Source organism: Onychostoma macrolepis, chromosome 19 (genome assembly GCF_012432095.1).
Source record: "Onychostoma macrolepis isolate SWU-2019 chromosome 19, ASM1243209v1, whole genome shotgun sequence".
Lineage (NCBI taxonomy): Eukaryota > Metazoa > Chordata > Actinopteri > Cypriniformes > Cyprinidae > Onychostoma > Onychostoma macrolepis.
This window is the reverse complement of record NC_081173.1, coordinates 5,813,217-5,829,664: the sequence shown is the minus strand read 5'-3', so window position 1 is coordinate 5,829,664 and position 16,448 is coordinate 5,813,217. Positions and strand designations below refer to the sequence as shown.

General features: G+C 36.4%; 1 protein-coding gene across 1 annotated transcript; it reads left to right on the top strand.

The window, feature by feature from the left end:
* Positions 1–10,354: 10,354 nt before the first annotated feature.
* On the top strand, positions 10,355–14,187 carry psmg2 (proteasome (prosome, macropain) assembly chaperone 2). The gene is made up of 7 exons (XM_058754051.1): positions 10,355–10,538; positions 10,617–10,776; positions 10,872–10,930; positions 12,386–12,504; positions 13,357–13,530; positions 13,615–13,735; positions 13,905–14,187. Exons 1-7 carry the CDS (start codon positions 10,482–10,484, stop codon positions 13,983–13,985), a joined length of 771 nt encoding a protein of 256 aa, XP_058610034.1. The 5' UTR covers positions 10,355–10,481; the 3' UTR covers positions 13,986–14,187.
* The last annotated feature ends 2,261 nt before the right edge of the window (positions 14,188–16,448 follow it).

The window sequence follows — 16,448 nt, the reverse complement described above, 5'->3', positions numbered from 1 at the left end:
TGCATTATAACAAAACACGGGGTGCGCATGCAAAATACAGCCGATAGCATCTCACGCAGACATCCGCAGTGTGATTTGCATTCGCAATCTGTGAAACATAATATATCATAAAACTGGCATAACCAGCGCTATGTTGATGTGCATGATCATATCCTGGTGCTGATATATGGAAGAGGATTGTATTGCTCAGAGGATGCTCTTTCATAGATCAGGAGACTTAATCATTGCCTTCTGTTGTTTCATTTGAGTATCAGCTTTGATGTTTGAAATTATGAAGAATATAATGAGAAATAGTTGAAATTATAATGAAATTATAATGAAATTGTTGCATGACAGACTTTCTTGGCACAATGTTCAGAGTTGGCACAAAAATCTGAGAAACAGGAGGCTTATTGTAAGCAAAATTTGATCTCCATTGCATCTCTTTGCTGTCTAAGAGAAACAAAATGAGAAACTAAAAAATATCTGATTTGTTTGAATGATTTAGAAAAGTCATTTGACTTCATATTGAGGTCTTTGACTTTTGATTGCGGACTTTGGTGTCAAGACAAATCTGAGCCCCATTTGAGACCTTGCTGAGATCTGTTATGAAACTCTAGAGGAGACATAAGATTACTGGCCTCTTTTTTTCAGGGGAAGAGGATGAGAAGCAGAAGACTTGCACAATAGTCTCCACTTGATCTCCATTGCATCTAATTGCTGTCTGGGAGAAAAATCTGAGATACTAAGAGATCTTAGTTTTGTTTTTTTGCCTTGCTGGGTTTAAATAAATCTTTTGAACTTGGAACAATTTGACAAGACATACTGAGTTCATATTGAGGTCTCTGCATTTTGATTGCAGACTTCTGTGACTTGACAAATCTGAGCCCCATTTTTTTTTTTTTTTTTTTTTCAAATCAACAAAACAACATCCACTCAAACAAACAACAGGGAGGGGGAAACAACAGACACACCATCAACAATTTCAATTTGTAGTAAAAAGAACAAAACAGAATTCACATGAGTCCATAGATTGACAATTGGACATTCCCAAAACATGAGGAGAAAAGTACCTGCTGATACAATGCTACAGATATGACAGTTATAGGTTGATTGCAGTTTCATTTTTAACCTCTTGCTAGGGGTTATGTATGCTCTATGGATGACTTTGAAATGGATAAGACGATGAGTCAAGTTTTTAGAAGTTAAAATTAGATAAGACCACAGCCTCTCCCAGTCGACCGATAAATCAAAATCTGTTAATTCACGATTCCAGATAGATTTAATAGAAAGAGACTTTGCAGTGTGATCATTAAGTTTACTATATATTAAAGAAACAGATGGCCGACCAGAGGGTGGTGCGATCCAATCCCACATAGGATGAGAGGAAATAGGGGATGCCCAGGGAACTCCATAGGCCTTGAGAGCAGAACGAAACTGAAAAAAGACAAAATATGATGATGCTGGTAAACAAAACTTAGTTCTTGAAGTGAGCAGAGTCCCTGGTTATCATATAAGTCACCGGATGTGTTTCTGCCTAATGTAGACCAAGAGGGCTGGACAAATGGCCAATTTCAACATAAAAAATTTAAGTTGTGCCATAAGGGTGTGTTGTTACAAAATTCCTATAGGTCCTCCCATCAGACGCTCCACCCTTTTTAGAGAAAAAAGTGAAGTCCTTAGATGTAGTATTCTGGATTCTCCAAAGATCGATTACATTAGGTTCAGTGATAAATTTATTCAATAACTTAGAGGATGGGTTAGCTGTAGTATCAGTGTGAGATTTATCCAGTGCAGGATTTAAAACAGCATTAAAATCACCACAAATCTGAGCCCCATTTGAGACATTGTTGAGACTTATGAAACTCTAGAGGAGACAACTTTTCTCCTCATAGTTTCTTTTTTCAGGGAAAAAGCCTGAGAAGCAGAAAACTTTGACAAGACAAAGAATTTGATGAGAAATATCTGAGGACTCTTATTGCAGATTTTTGGTGTCTGTTGAGATCTCTTATGATTATGAACCTTTAGAGAGAATATGAGATTTCAAAGGTCTTTTTCTCAGGAGTAAAAACCAAGAAGTGAAAGACTTGCGCAATAATCTCTATTTGACTTTCATTACATCTGTTTGGGGTCATATTGAGCCCCATTTGATACACTGTTGAGATCTTTTGAAACTCAAGAGGCGAAACATATGAGATTACCAAGGTCTTTTTCTCAGGAGAAAAACCTAGAACTTCTGGTCTTTGATGAAAAATGTTTGAGTTCATACTGAGATATCTGTATGAAACTCTAGAAAAGACACAAATAAAGTTAGGGGAAAAAAACAGTAGGTCTCAGTTGCAACTCTACTCAACGCTAAAGGGAGAAAAAAGTGAGAACTGTTTTTGGAGGCAGAAGTCTCCATTTGATCTGTATTTAATCTCATGGCTCGGTAGATACTTTAGAGATCTCATTTGTGATTTTTATTTCATATGAGAAGATGGTTCTCCAGCTAACAGGATGATATTTGCTGGATAAAAACTGGCCTTGTCTATCCTGTAATGTTGGGGCACCGGCTGGCTCTGAGCCGTAGCTCCATCAGCCGGTCCATGCACAGCCACGGGCTCTTATCTTTAGATAACGTCAGCTTTAGCATGGATAATGAGAGCTGTATGGGAGGGTAGAGCTCTCAATGATTATCTGTTACCTAACAGTCCGCTTACACCCCACAGGCATGCTCTGGAGGAGCTGCTATTTCAGTCAGAGGTGAAGAGTAGTCCAGGCTACTCTCCTGCTGTCATTGCTCTCTCTCTCTGTGTGTGTGTGTGTGCAGGTTTGTCCTTTACTCACTTTGCTCCAAAGACAAGGCTTTAGAGGGTTTATCCTGTGAACACATTGGAAGACTTCAGTTCATGTGAGTTTTGCAATGTCAGCAAAAAGGTGATTTCCTCTTAATATCAAACTTAACATCACAATGAACTCAGAATGTGGTTTTCATTTATAGATGGTCAGCGGTTCCTAAATATTACATCTAGGCTACAAATATAAGCCTAGTCTACAGTAAACAGAGTGCTGTAGGGATGGTGCCAAAGTCAGAGGGTTTTTTGAATGGGTTTTTGGTTAAATGTTTGTAATAAGGGTCTTTGGTGAACACAAGCTCAAGATATTTTCATGTTTTATCCTATGGGACAAAATACATCAGTAATATCCCTTGTGATTTTTTTAAAGCATTTACTTGTCTTGAAAAAAGTGGTTGATAACAAGTGTCTAAACGGGACTACAAAGGTCGTCGAGGACATTAAACATCCTCGCACTGAACAGATAAACTCATCTGATCACTAGTCGCTTTCACAGACTCATTGTGTTTCTAATCACACATCTGCAAACCTTCAGAGGAAATGTTGTTAAATAAAGACTGAAAGAGTTGTCAGAAGCGTAAAGGTGTGAACGAAGTCATATCAGTATGGTGTAGATTATTTATAAGGTATGCTTAACTTTTTACTTCTGACGATTATATTTAGGCTTGGGAAAAGTTGTGCTCATAAGTGAAGATTATCATGATGAACAAAATGTGTAAGAATCATAAACCTCACAGCACTTTTTTTTTTTTGCAATAATCCAAAAGCCAATGGAAAATTGAGTTTTTGTTGAAGGTGATGTGAACTTTCAGGATGGCCTTCAAAAATGCATTACTGCAGGACTTTATTAAAGTCAAAAGTAGCAAAGTGGAACATGCTAGAAACAGGAATGATACCTCAAATCATGTGGCCTACCGAGAAGATTTGTGCTATTGTCTTTCTAAGCAGTTGGTCTGAAGCTATCACCAAAAACTTGCCACACCTGAAAAGTCCACATAAGCACTAGTGCCTAAACCATAATAATCCAAATAAGTAAACATTTTCAAAAAATGCCCACACACAATGGAGAAAAAAATCCCACATCTTTACCGGGGAAAAAGCAAACATTTTGGTCACAACATGACCTTCTTCAGTACCTAAATCAATTGGACTAAAATGAATAAAAAAATCCCATAGACTTACATTAAAGAAGAGACCTGAGCCCTAGAAACATGCAGCCTCTTTTAACCTGGACCATTAGAGTGCAACAGAAGTAAAAATCACATTCATTTTCTCCATAGGCGAATTGGTAACTTGCTAATGATAACTTGTAATATGTTAAAGACAGACATGTTGTGAGCTGTGAGGTTGTTAAATGATGGTATATGCTTTTGTTGAAGCCTTCCATTTACATTATTTCAACTTATTCTTAAAATAATCATGTTTAACTGAAAAACTGCTTTATGAGAGAAATATCCACCAGTCAGAGTAACGAAACAAGCAAATCACATTGTGTTGCGTGATTAAACTTAGTTTGGTCCAAAAACTCTGCAATAAAGATCTCTATGGGACAAATACTTCTAAAGCAAGGCCACTGAAAAAGTGAGCAAACACTAATGCACTCTTTATGAAACCATATGGCAACCAACCCACAAAAGAGCACTCGAGTAACTGCATGTCCTGGCTCATATTCACAACAATCTAGCATCGCGGTGGCAAATTTCTGTGAAAGCAAAACCCCACATTATCAGAAAATTACCAAATGTAGTTTCAAGATGTCTGATCACATCTCTAATGCCTCATTATGTAATTCTCACAAATGCAGCTCTGTTCAAGATCACACGTTTGAGCCAAATGCAGAAATAAGGTGATTCAGTTAAAAGAACAATGCCCTGCAGTCGAAGGTCACTGCTGCTGCATGCTGAGAGTTAGGCTGATAGCCAGAGACAGCAAGAAGCTGCCAAAAAAAAGAAAGAAAAGTGCTCACAAGTGTGCAGGATTAGGTTGAGTGACCTTAGTGATGCTTGCAGGTGTGTGTGTGTGTGTGTGTGTGTGTGTGTGTGTGTGTGCAGACAGGTGCAGTGTTAGGGAAAGTTACTTTTAAAAGTAATGCATTACAATATTGCGTTACTCCCTAAAAAAGTAACTAATTACGTTACTTGGTTACTTTTTATGGAAAGTAATGCGTTACATTACTTTTGCGTTACTTTCGTGTTACTTTTTAGCAATAAAAAAAACTAAACAATGAAGTACAATTTTTAGTTTATCTAAAGTCATTTTTGCTTATTATAGTTGAACTGGATCATCAAAGGTCAGCAGAAAAGACATTGGTTAATAAAATGAGATTAGATACATTTGTGTTATTTAACATATTTAATTATTTAGGTTTAATTAATTAATAAGGTTTGCCTCATATTCTGAGTTTGCATTTCACTGTTTTAATTCATTCTGATGAATCCTAAATCAGTTTTTTTTTTGCGAGTGGGATGAATTAATGCACATTCACATTTAGTCTTGAACTACAGTAACATCATGTTCACACAGCGCACACAACGCCTCTGTATTTCCGATTTCTCCCAATATGGGAACAGGAGACTTGTCAGTCAATAAATGGGAAAACAAAGTATTGGCGTTACTTTTTTGAAAAAGTAACTCAGATATTTTCTTGTAAATTAAAAAGTAATGCATTACTTTACTAGTTACTTGGAAAAAGTAACCTGATTACGTAACTCACGTTATTTGTAATGCGTTACCCCCAACACTGGATAGGTGGAGCTGTTAGAAACACATCTTGGCCTCTGTGTGCATATGTAGTCAAGGCTACTTCAAACCTTAGTAATAATATATAGTTTTAATGACATAAAAAGCCAATTAAGTTTCTTCAAGGGAGACACTTTCATGATTATGAAGTAGAATTAAAAAAACTGCACTTTGTACTAATGTCAAATTAAAAGTTTTAATTTAGAGTTTTGAATCATTGTTTTAATAATCTTTTGTCATGTATTCAATAAGTACACTTATTCTAATGTGTTGACTAACATGCTAAATCACATAAAGTACTTGATTATAATTTTAACAATAGTGTAATTTGATTTTTTCTTTTGAATAGACATAATATTTATTTTAAATGTACTAAACTTTTAGTAGAATTTGTCTGTCTAGGGAAATAAAAAGGATGGAAAAAAGAAAGATTTTGAATGTAAATGTAATGAGTAATTTCATTAAATTTTCCACAGCTGGATATCAAGTTTTCATAATTTCCACTCTCATTTCAACAACCCCATTCAACTTATTGTGCAGATATGATATGATTATATTTCACTGTATGAATGAAAATTTACATTTCATTTACATTTCTGACATATTACAGCAGAAATTATTTGGATGTGTGTGTTTGTGGTCTGTAAACATTGATTGAATTATTGTGTTGGTACATTGTGACTTTGATGTAATGAAATAATCAAATGTGGCGTTACAGCACTGGTGCATGTGAACAGAGGGGTTTTGTTCTTACCTCTGAACTCAGGTCATTATCTAATGCTCTATAGATAGTACACAGGTGAAGTCTGGCTGCTAAAGTCCCTTTGATCCTTCTTCAGGCGAAGAGACACACACACACACACACGCACATATGTTTGTTTTTGTGAAAAGTGGGGACATCCCATAGTCGTAATGGTTTTTATACTGTATGTGCTATTGCCCTACACCAACCCTACAGCTAAACCTACCCCTTACAGAAAACTTTCTGCTATTTCAGATTTTCAATACACTCCATTCTGTGTGAAGCGTTTTGAAAAGTGGGGACATGGGGTAATGTCCTGAAAAGTCATCTTCTCCTTGTAATACCTGTCATACTCTTGTAATTATACAAATTTATGTCCTCATTTGTCACAAAAACGCGCACGCATGCACGCACGCACACACACACACACACACACACACACACACACACACACACACACACACACACACGTGTCTGGTTTGCTATCCTTGTGGCGTAATGCTTTTTCTACTGTACAGACCGTATATTCTATTGCCCTACACCAACCCTACACCTAAACCTACCCCTTACAGGATTTTCAAAAAACTCAATTTAGGCCTCCACCGTGACACGAGTCCCCATGAGTCTGCGTGTATTCAGGTTTAAGTCCCCACCTGAATAGAAAAACAGGTACACACACACACACACACACACACACACACACACACACACACGCAAACGCACACGCTCTCTCTCTCTCTCTCTAGGACAGCAGCAGACTCTGAATGCAAATGCACAAGCAGAGAATATTAAATCACTAAACTGAATATTTGTGAGAATGAATGTTTGTAGCGTGACTCTGATCCAGAATTGGACTACAATCAATGATGCTGGTGACCCAATATGAGGTTAACTGGCAAATAATCAGCTCTAATGCTCATGACCCTTGGAGATACAGTACCATTTCACATCCTAAAAAACATCTTTGCTTTTAATAAACAAATTGCCTTGTGGGAAACCAATCTTTATGAAACTCATACAGTCATGGCCAAAAATATTGGCACCCTTTGTAAATATGATCAAAGAAGGCTGTGGAAATTAATCTGCATTGTTAATCCTTTTGATCTTTTATTTAAAAAAATCACAAAAATCTAACCTTTCATTGGATAATAAGAATTTAAAATGGGGGAAATATCATTATGAAATAAATGTTTTTCTCTAATACACATTGGCCACAATTAACAGCACCCTTTTATTCAATACTTTTTAAAACCTCCATTTGCTAGTTTAACAGCTCTAAATGTTCTCCTATAATGCCTGATGAGGTTAGAGAACACCTGACAAGAGATCAGAGACCATTCCTTCATCCAGAATCACTCCAGACCCTTTAGATTCCCAGCTCCATGTTGGTGCTTCTTCTCTTCAGTTCACTCATGTTCTACAGGGTTCAGGTCAGAGGACTGGAATGGCCAGCAGAAGCTTGGTTTTGTGCTCAGTCACCCATTTTTGTGTTGGTTTTGAGGTTTGTGTTTGGATTATTGTACGGTTGGAAGATCCAAACATGGCCCATTATAAGATTTCTAACAGAGTCAGTCACTTATTGATTTTTTATCTGTTGGTATTTGATAGAATCCATGATGCCGTGTGTCTAAACAAGATGTCCAGGACCTCCAGCAGAAATATAGGCCCACAACATCAAAAATACAGCAGTATATTTCATTGTACACATGGGGTACTTTTTATCCGTGTTCACTAAACCACTCTTGAGTGTTTGCTGCTAAAAAGCTCATTTTTTACTTTCATCTGATCATAGAAGCCAGTCCCATTTGAAGTTCCAGTTGTGTCTGATAACTGAATATGCTGGAGTTTGTTTTTGGATGAGCCTCCCAAACAACATGTGGTGATGTAGGTGCTGTTTGACAATTTTTTTTTTTTAAGGTTTTTGACCCCGAGACTCAACTATTTTCTGCAATTCTCCAGCTGTGATCCTTGGAGAGTCTTCAGCCACTCAAACTCTCCTTCTCACCGTGCATTAGGACAATATAGACACACGTCCTCTTCCAGGCAGTTTCGTAACATTTTATGTTGATTGGAAATTCTTAATTATTTCCCTGATGGTGGAAATGGGAATTTTCACTGCTCTAGCTCTTTTCTTAAAGCCACTTCACTAATTTGTGAAGCTCAATTATCTTTTGCTGCACATCATAAATATATTCTTTGGTTTTTCTCATTGTGATGGATGATTAAGGGAATTTGGCCTTTGTTTTCCCTCCTATTTATGTTTCTGTGAAACAGGAAGCCATGGCTGGATAATTTCATGTTCATAATCACGCTGGAGTGCTCAAAATTGTGAATATGAATGGGAATATACTTCAGAGATATTTTACTCATAAGAATTTCTAGGGTGCCAATAGTTGTGTCCAACGTGTATTTAAGAAAAACATTTATTTCATAATGATATTTCCCCCCATTTTAAATTCTTATTATCCAACGAAAGGTTAGATTTTTGTGAATTTTTTTAAATAAAAGATCAAAAGGATTAACAATGCAGATTTATTTTCACAGCCTTTTTTGATCATATTTACCAAGGGTGACAATATTTTTGGCCATGACTGTAGATTTGTGTCGATTGGTACAACTTTCCAAAATAAATTAAATAAAAACTAAATAAATAAACAAATAATACTTAAACTAAAACCATAAAACAGCTAGTTTTTATGTAGTTAATGTTTTATATATATATATATATATATATATATATATATATATATATATATATATATATTATTATTATTTTTTAAATTTCACATTAAGATTTATTTATTTTAACATTAAAATGATAATGTTAAAAATAAATAAATATTAATGTTAAAAATCTTAAAAATATAAAATACTGACTACAATACAATTTTAGCTGACAAAACAATACTTTCATTTATTTTAACTTGATGTAAGCCTACTAAAATAACTAAGACTAAGCCTGAAACAAAAATGGATAAAAAAACAATATCTAATAAAAACAGCAAAACACACTGAAATTACTGAAACTGAAAAAAGAAAATATAAAAAAAAAAGTAATTAAAAATCTTAAAAAAACTATAATATATAACAATAATAGTATTTCAATGATACTAAAATAACTGCAAAATACTAGGTAAAGCATTAATATAAAAACATCAATATTAAATGTATGATAAGACTTTCACAAACAGTTTCATTTGAAGAAACATTTCATAGTGTTTGGCTTGTAGATATTATATTCCTCTGCTGACTGAGAGCTTTCGGAGAGCCTTTGGCTGAGGCTGATGAGCGTATTGATTTCTTGCATTGTCATTTGTGAAACACCATATTTCTGAATAACCCTGCAGAAAACACAAGTCACAGTCACTTTATAGTTTCACAGCCGCTGCCTCAGAGATAATTGTACTGTCACGAGTATCATATTCAGTCTGATATTTATATTGAGTTTACTGTGATTATATATATATATTCTTGTAATAATATATTACTTCTCTGCTGTTTTTATGAGTTTAGGATGCCAACGGTTCAGCATCGCACTGAAAAGACTAAGAGTCCAGAGACTAAGAGTCTAGCATCATCTTGTGGCCATGTAATCAATGCACTGATCTTTCTTTAGCAGTGAGTTTCTAATGAAGCTATTTTCCTATGACTTTTTGTTTGCTTGTTTTTGGCAAGGTTATTTCAACAAAATGACTAGCACTATTTTAGCATATTGGTATTTAGCCTAAGTGTATTTAAATACATTTGAAAAGAAAATCACAAAGTGTTACAAATCGTAAAGTGTACATCAATAATAATAACGTAATGTTAACTTTATATTATTATTATTATTGTTATCTTAAAGCGTTAAATTTGCTTGCGAGAGGGCTTTTATTTTGACACTTATCTATCACAATAAATTACTGTTTGTAACGGCCACATTAAGGTCATTTAAGGTTTGATAAAGATAATGTTATCTTTATATATGCTACCATGCTTTGCTTCTGATTAACAAATTAATGCAGAAATCACAAATTAACAGTTTTGATTGTTTTTGGTCAGGCATTAGGGTGCCCCGGTGAGGCGTGACGCAGTAACGTCAGGTCCTCTTCCCACAGCGCAGGAAATTGAAAGTAAAAATCACTACGGATCCACTGCAATTCATCTACATTTACTTTTTAAATCCGACATAAACCGTCTTAAAAATGTTCATTGCGTCGGGGGATGCTGTGCCTTCGTTTAAAGGTTTTACTCTGATAATGGTAAGTGAGTTATTTGTCGCCATTAGTATATCATGACACAAACACATGCTACAGTTAGAGCCGCTTGTGATTGTTTAGCCTGCAGTGTCCGTTGGAAATGTGGGGCAGCTCGCCGTGGATCTCCTCATCTCAACACTGAATATGCCCCGAGTGGGGTACTTCCACACAGACTGCCTCACTCCTATGGCTGGGAACAACCCCTACACGGACGCCGCCCAGCTCAGCACCAGCGCGGAGGGTAACACTGCTGCTTTAACCGTCAATTATCCATGAGGATGAGCTGTTCTTGCATGTACAGTAGCTGATGCTGTGTATGAATGTGTGTTTGTGCAGTGTACTCTCACAGTGACTTAAAGCTGGCTGTGCTGCAGATCAGGACACCCATCATTCAGGTCAGTCATGCGCATTCATGGATCTGAAGTAAAAATGTACTCTCTTAAAAATAAAAGTGCTTCAAAGATTCTTCACGGCAATGATATAGAACAACCATTTTTGGTTCCATGAAGAACCATCTCTTTCTTACCTTTTTATAATCTGAAGAACCTTCTGCAGATGTTAAAGGTTCTTTATGGAACCATTTAGACAAGTTCTTCTATAGCATCGTGAAGCACCTTTCTGTTTTTAAGAGTGTAGAGGTCGACCGAAATGGACTTATTTATATCTTAGAGCAGGGGTTTCAATACTTTAGATGCCATGAACCCCCAAATATGTTCATCCCCATCCTAAAATTTAAAAGGCAGCTATATATTTTTTCATGTAAAGACCCCGTTAATACTATGAAACATTAATATTAATATTATAATATAAGCATGTGTAAAATATTATTTGAATATATATATATATATATATCGCTATAGTACTTTACTGTTAGATGTGTTGTTTAAATCAAATTTATGTTAATTAATTTAAATGTATTTTATTTGATCAAATTCTATTAATTATTTGAATCAATTATTTGTTTTAATCAAAGTTACACATTTATTTTTTATTTAAACCATTTTAATGGTGATTAATTGGATGTAGTTAATCGTATTTAGTATTAATTTATATTTTTATATTTATGTTTTTCTATCATTTTTTCCTCCGTCCCTGGTCCCCAGTTTGAAAACCCCCATCTCGGGTGGCTGATATAAAGGCGATAAACATGATATCAGACAATTTAATTTAAAGATAGTAATTAACACATGCTGCAATTCATTTTTTTAAACATAATATTTACTGAAGTTAATTTTAATTTGATTTTGAAAATGAATCAATATGAAAAATACTTGTAATACTTCATTAGTATTGTCAAACGATTAATTGCATCCAACATAAAAGTTTTTGCTTACATAATCTGTGTACTGTGTATATTTATTATGTATATACACGCATACAATATATATTTAGAAAATATTTACACGTATATATTCATATAATTATATATATTTAAAATATAAATGACTTATTTTTCTTAAATATATACATGCATGTGTGTGTGTATATATATATATATATATATATATATACATAAATATACAGTTCACACATTATATAAACAAAAATTTATTTTGGATGCAATTAATCATATGACAGCACTATTTTTCATATACCATTTACTCAATAACACTTCTTTCTAATAATTTATTAGACAGAATGGCTAAACAAAAAATAAAAACTAATGGCGATTGACAACCAGAGCTCCTTTTCATTTTTTGGTGCTGTCAAAATAAAAGCTGCTTCTGATGCTTATGCTGCGATGATTATTTAAAAAAAATCCAAATGTCAGCCGTTATATCAGTTGGCCACTTAAACAGTTTCTTAATTTCAGTTGCACATGACTCTTTGCTAATTACTGTTGTTCTTAGACGAAGGTCAGATCATTCCGAAAGCTGATGGTTTCCTGGATCAAGAGCAGTGGATTCCTCAGGAGTGTGCTGCTGTCCAGCAGTCACGCGTATCACAGAGATGACCAACAGCTTGATGGGTAATCAATACTGAGGACAGAGAAGATAGAATATACATGCAAATAAATGCCATGTATTTCTACTATACAAAAGTGTTTGGACACGTAAGCCACACATGATATTGGATGAATGCCAGTGGGTAGCACATTTTTCAATCGATACATTTAATGTAAAAAAAAATAAATATACTAATCAAAAAGTATTGTGCCACTTCCAAACCTTAGTGGATGACGTTGATAACTGATGTGATTCTTTGCACCGGTGGTTCCTCTGCTAGGACACCTGTGTGAACTTCAGAAGAACTTCATATGTCCACTAGAAATCACCCAATACCCAATGGTTGGAATATTTTAGTGTTACTAGCAGTGTTGGGGGTAACGCATTACATAATTAGATTACTTTTTTGAAGTAACTAGTAAAGTAATGCATTACTTTTAAATTTACAACTAAATATCAGAGTTACTTTTTCAAATGAGTAATGCAAATTACTTTGTTTTCCCATTTATTCACTGGCACCTCTCTGGTGAAATTTGGAGTGAGGTGAAGAGCCACTTCCTTCAGACTGAGGTTTAGTAATTTCACTTTAGGTGTAAAAAGGACCTTTACAGTTGCCAAAAATAATTTTTTTATTTTATTTTTTTATAAAAAAACAAATCAATAAGCCCAGCCCAGGGGACAAAAAGTAACGCAAAAGTAATGTAACGCATTACTTTTCATAAAGCATAACTAAGTAATGCAATTAGTTTTTATTTCATTTATTTGTTTTAGGGAGTAACGCAATATTCCAATGCATTACTTTTAAAAAGTAACTTTCCCCAACACAGGTTCCTAGTATTCAAATGTTATTGTTTGCTGATCTTTTGTTTGCGCAGCACTCCTCTGCGGTACCTGCTGACCCCATCTCTGCAGAAGGAGGCGGCTCAGAGGGTGGAGGAGCTGGGCTGGAGGGAGATGGAGAGGATCAGTGCATTTCCCGGGATCTCTGACTCAGAGCAGCGGCTCTACATTCCCGGAGGAGGAGTGACCAAAGCCTTTTACACAGACTGGTAAAAACCAGCATAAATCAAACAATTCCATCTAATCTATAATTGTGAATCCGGCCAATGGAGTTTTTTTTTTTGTCTGGTCAGCTGCACAGAGGACATCTCTATGGCAGTAATGCTGATCTTCTGCTCAGAAGGAGACAACATCCCTGATGCGTTTGCTCTCGTTAACCATCTCAACGACTGGCTCCATCTGCTGGAAAAACCTGTAAGTGTCAGAAAAAGCAGTGAATATGAATAATTTGAAACTGAGCTTTCAAAACTGGTTGTCCAGAATGGCACATTACCTTAGAAGTATGTGGTTACAGAATTTCAGAAGTGAAGGTTTTTTTCTGTCTAGACTGAACGTTGTTGTTTTTCATTATGTTTTCTCTCAGACGCAGGGTTCGGTGCAGTGGCGGGTTCCTCCCTCGTGGAGGCTGCTGTTTGGCAGCGGTATCCCACCTCTTCTCTTTTGAAGCATGGCTGAAACATCACGCTTGCATATGGATATGCCTGATGCAACTCTGCAGGTTGTGACCGTTTTAAACATGAACCAGAGAAATCACTGATGGACTGATGGTTAAGTGGTCAAACTGCACAAAGCGCTAAATACACATTTTGCTTGTAAATAAGTGAAATAGTACAGAAATAATAAGCTGTAGTATTATTTTTGCCAAATCATGTGTCCTGTGTCATTTTTTTCTTTATAATGCTAGTCATTCTGATGGTTCAGTTTTCATCTCTCTCCAGCGGTGGATGACAGAACGGCTCTGGCACTTTGCCATCTGACTTTCCCAGCAGAGTAGCACTTCTTGTAATGTGACGTAGCTCTGAACCTGCTGGGACCAGTTGTGTGTGACGTTCTTGTGGGAAGAAAGTGAAAACATTAAAAGCCCCTTCTGCATAGTTTGGCCATTTTTTCCCATTGTTGGTGCACCAAAAATTACCATGTTAGCAGTGTCAAGTCATGTCCCATCATGGCTGTCTGAAATCTTCACAGCACAGAGTGACACAAATGAAATAAAGTAATCAAACAAAAACAACCAAAAAATGTCCACATCATATACCACCTTTTGGGGTTAGTAAGATTTTTAGGGGTACAAGCATGTAGCTTGTTAGAATGGCCAAGGATCAGCAATCTCCACCTAAAACTGATCAGGCAGACCAAACCGTAAGTCGTAGAGACTTGAAACTTGGAGGGATGGTAGTACTCACACCGTCTACAACGTGACCAAGGCTCGTCCCAATTGGCCTGACGGGGGCACTACATCGATCAAAAGTACGAAATCACTCATAACTCCTAAGCTGTTACTTGCAGTCTCAAGGGTGAAATTTTCACGTATTTTGTATTTTTTAATTATTTTTTTAAACCTACTTTTGCAAACGAGTCCTAGGTTTTTCACGCCTGATCAGAACCAAACCAGTGCAGAGAGATTCTCTGGAGAGTGTACTTCAATAATTATAAAAAGAGTTGAACTTTTGACTCGCCGTCGCAAAGGGACACCAAAACATTCGAAAGGGGCAGGATCACTTTTACTAACATGGCTATAAACTCAGTGGGCCTGTTTGACTCACGGCCTTAAAGTCTGTGAGAAATTTGAAAGAAAATGGCTCCTGGGGTGGCGGGGTGATGCATTTTTCAAGGGCACAAACTATTGTATATTGTGTGGACTTTCCCACATGCACACAATTGTTGCGTTCCACTCCACTTTTAGACACGCACTCGCGCACTTCCCCTCGGTGGAATCCCTGCTGCCATTTTGAAGTGCGTTCCACTTCATGAAGTGGACGAGGGAAGTTTATACAGACAGACCCTTGACCGAGGGAGCGAGTCTACTTCATATGCACACTTCAGGCCGCTCCATAGACCACAATGCAACACAATTATGACATCACCGCAGATCCCCAAACAACTCTATAATATATAAACTATTTTTTTGAACATTTACCATCACCCAAGCATACTTATAATACAGTATCTCACAGAAGTGAGTACACCCCTCACATTTTTGTAAATATTTTACAAAGTTGTTAGTCCTCCTCATTCATATCAAATTATATTGATTTGGGCTGCGTTTCAGTCCACGTTTTTATGAACTGAACTGAAACATCCTTTGCCCTTGATCACTTAGAATCCGCCATGGAGTTGGTTTATTATTTACATTTTTTCCCCTTACAAATTAGTTTGATGCAACATTCTATATGTAGTCTCTCACAGAAGTACACATTTTTGTAAATATTTTATTATACCTTTTCATGTGACAACACTGAAGAAATGACACTTTCCTACAATGTAAAGTAGTGAGTCTACATCTTGTATAACAGTGTAAATTTGCTGTCCATTCAAAATAATTCAACACACAGCCATTAATGTCTAAACTGCTGGCCACAAAAGTGAGTACACCCCTAAGTGAAAATGTCCAAATTGGGCCCAGTTAGCCATTTTCTCTCCCCGGTGGCATGTGACTCGTTAGTGTTACAAGGTCTCAGGTGTGAATGGGGAGCAGGTGTGTTAAATTTGGTGTTATCGCTCTCACTCTCTCATACTGGTCACTGGAAGTTCAACATGGCACCTCATGGCAAAGAACTCTCTGAGGATCTGAAAAAAAGAATTGTTGGTCTACATAAAGATGGCGTAGGCTATAAGAAGATTGCCAAGACCCTGAAACTGAGCTGCAGAACGGTGGCCAAGACCATACAGCGGTTTAACAGGACAGGTTCCACTCAGAACAGGCATCGCCATGTTCGACCAAAGAAGTTGAGTGCACGTGCTCAGCGTCATATCCAGAGGTTGTGTTTGGCAAATAGACGTATGAGTGCTGCCAGCACTGCTGCAGAGGTTGAAGGGGTGGGGGGTCAGCCTGTCAGTGCTCAGACCATACGCCGCACACTGCATCAAATTGGTCTGCGTGGCTGTCGTCCCAGAAGGAAGTCTCTTC

Excerpts from the sequence above, each read along its gene's own strand:
- psmg2 (XM_058754051.1), top strand. The coding sequence starts at position 10,482 with ATGTTCATTGCGTCGGGGGATGCTGTGCCTTCGTTTAAAGGTTTTACT. Across the intron at positions 13,531-13,614 it reads AAAGCCTTTTACACAGACTG|CTGCACAGAGGACATCTCTA; the intron begins GTAAAAACCAGC and ends TTGTCTGGTCAG. Across the intron at positions 13,736-13,904 it reads TCCATCTGCTGGAAAAACCT|ACGCAGGGTTCGGTGCAGTG; the intron begins GTAAGTGTCAGA and ends GTTTTCTCTCAG.